The sequence below is a fragment of the Haliotis rubra genome, unplaced genomic scaffold (assembly GCF_003918875.1).
Source record: "Haliotis rubra isolate DU_JTF1 unplaced genomic scaffold, ASM391887v1 Scf353, whole genome shotgun sequence".
NCBI lineage: Eukaryota > Metazoa > Mollusca > Gastropoda > Lepetellida > Haliotidae > Haliotis > Haliotis rubra.
Window position 1 is genome coordinate 976,698 of NW_025767028.1, and position 2,786 is coordinate 979,483.

General features: G+C 43.2%; 1 protein-coding gene across 1 annotated transcript; it reads right to left on the reverse strand.

Moving 5' to 3' along the window:
• Positions 1-627: 627 nt before the first annotated feature.
• Positions 628-2,264, reverse strand: LOC124285147 (probable palmitoyltransferase ZDHHC24). The gene has a single exon (XM_046721315.1). The coding sequence runs from the start codon at positions 2,109-2,111 to the stop codon at positions 1,281-1,283; it is 831 nt and encodes a 276-aa protein (XP_046577271.1). The 5' UTR covers positions 2,112-2,264; the 3' UTR covers positions 628-1,280.
• Positions 2,265-2,786: the final 522 nt, after the last annotated feature.

Sequence of the window (2,786 nt, forward strand, 5' to 3'; positions counted from 1 at the left end):
TTTATAAACTAGTCATATTTCCTTCTACAAAGACCGTTAAGTAGTGAAAAGGACCAATTTGGGGAAACAATACCAAAATTGTATATGTTCAGAGACTAAGCGAACTGGCTTCGTTTTGGGAATTAACACCCTCGTCGCTGCAGGCTCTTGCTGAGCACAGAGTTTCCCCAGAGTTAAAATAATATTTATTGATTCCCAGTGTATTTTGCAGGAAGTTAGTTGGTTGTATTCTTTAACGCCGCACTCAGCAATGTCTCAGCTATATGGCGGCGGTCTATCAACAACAGAGTCTTGACCAGATAATCCAGTGATCAACAGCATGAGCATCGGTCTACGCAAATGGGATACGATGACATGTGCCAACCACGTCAGTGAGCCTGACCAACGGATCGCGTTCGTCTCCTCTTACGACAAGCATGGGTTGCTGAAGACCAGTTCCATCCAGGACCTTCACGGGTCTTGAAGGACGAATGATGGGGCTCAGGCTGTTGTGAATTGGTCCACGGAACCTGCTTTTACAGAACCGGGTCCTAGTACACTATATAGACTAAATAGACTAGACAACCCCTGATTACCAGAAGGACAACATTGATAGGCAACAAGCAAAGCATTTGAAAACAATTCGCAAAAAATCCCTGAAGTTTTATTCAAATTACGGCAGTGGTTTAGCATTGTGGTTACAGCGTTCGCTTGTCTCGCCAGAAACTCACTAACTCTAACACATCTAAGTAATGACTGATAACACATGACACACATTCCACGACAACACTGAGGTAATGTGCATAATTTCTAAAGCTGGATATTTTTAACACCGCGCTCAGTAATATTTATGGGTGATTGTGAATAATCTACCCTGACAATCCGATTGTCTAGAGCTCATTATGTACAGACAGTCGCCGTATGGCTCGGATACTGTTATGGGATGTAATATTACAAAGCTGGGTTAACAATCATGGCTACATGGGTACACTTTACATGTCTTGCAAATGAAAACATAAACATAAACCAAGGCATCTCGTGATGTACTGAGCACTGACCTATCGGGCCGTCCAGTAATGTTTTACTAAAAACGTTTTTGTGTCAACCCGTGATAATAACCTGACAAGACATATATACTCACTTACCACCTAACGACGAATCATTGTTGTAGGTGTTCAATATTCAAAACTTACGGATCAGACCATTTGAATTTCCGGCGTCATATGTATTGTGGTCTGTCCCTATCTTACAAAACCTTATAACTTCACAAAACAACGAATCTACACAGATAGTATAACACACTAAAGTTCCTTTGTGTCACGTGATCTAAATGAAAGCCCGTCGCCAGGCAACTTGGACGGTATCCATGGCGCAAACCACACCAAATACCAGTTCTTGCCTAAGGCTTCGACAAGATTATGTTTTAGTCCTAGATTATAAGTGGAAATATTTTTCTTCCGTTCGTGCATCGTTTGTCCTTTGAATATCTGTATCACCTGGTTAATGAAGAGCCAGGCGAAACAATACGTGACGAGGAAGCCGACAGATGTCACGGAGGTAATGAATGACACGTACAAGCTTTCAAACCCAAACATGAATCCGACATGTGGAGCACAAAATGAAATGAGTCGCCAAAATGAAATTCCTCCTTTCACTTCGAGCACGAAGGACAGGTTGAAAATATTTCCATAGATCCCTGCTATCATCATATACGTTACCATGACAACGTAGTATCGGTAGTTATGGTAACCGATACAGTATCCAGAGAAAAAGCAGTGGTGGTCGCGTTTTAAGACACAGACGTTGCACAACTTGCAGTGATGAGATCTCGGGGGGTAGTTACAGACGCACACGTCACAGTAGCGCCACCCTTTGGGGGCGGGGCCGGTTGGCATGATGAGGCCCGACCCGCTGATGTCCGTTGTAGCAAGCATGAGCATGTTTCCATATATACTGGAAGAAAACACAGCCGCAAGTACACAGTGCACGTAAGCTGCAGTCGTCCATTCCGGGTAGAACGTCGGCAGGACGTGGAAGACCTCGTACCACAACGCAAACACTCCGCCGAAAGTAAACACACCCAGCGCGACTTGATCCCCACGCCTGGTCGGTAGTTTCCATCGCCTGACCATGATCGACAACTGTTATCGGCCTGTTGGTTACACTCACGCTAGTCTAAGGCATAAACGTTACTTCGGTCAGCTAAAAATGTCACCAGTTTGGTAAAGATCGGTCTGGACACGAACACGCGCGTGTAAACAAGTCGCTGTAACCTGGCTTCCGGGTAGCGGTTATGTCCCTTTCCTTTGCTGAATAATAGAGTAGCCTCCCTTTGAAAACTGTCGAAGCGGAAGTAAAATGTAAATTATCACGAAGTTATTAAATTCGCAAACGAGAAGCTACATACGTTGGTCAATCATACCCTATCATAAACCAGTTGATAACCAGCACAGATTAACTGGGATTTCAGCTTACGTTCATTTTAATGACAGTTATTCTTTTAAGCAAAAAAACAAAGCGCATACTTTCATATCGTGCTTCACAGGTTAGGGGCATGTAATTTTAGTACATCTACTTAAATGATTACACACGGACTATATACAGCTAGTCTGTCTCACAGTCCCTGAACCACATTATTTTCCCTACTGCCTAGCCCCCTCTGCAATATTAAAGCCCCAAATAAAGCAAGTCTAGATTTCCTCAGGTTCAGGTTCTGAATATCTGGTCTCCCTGGGGCTCCTTTTCAATATAAATTGGCTTGTTTGTTACTATCAAAATTATATATATTCAGAGACTAAGCCTTAGTC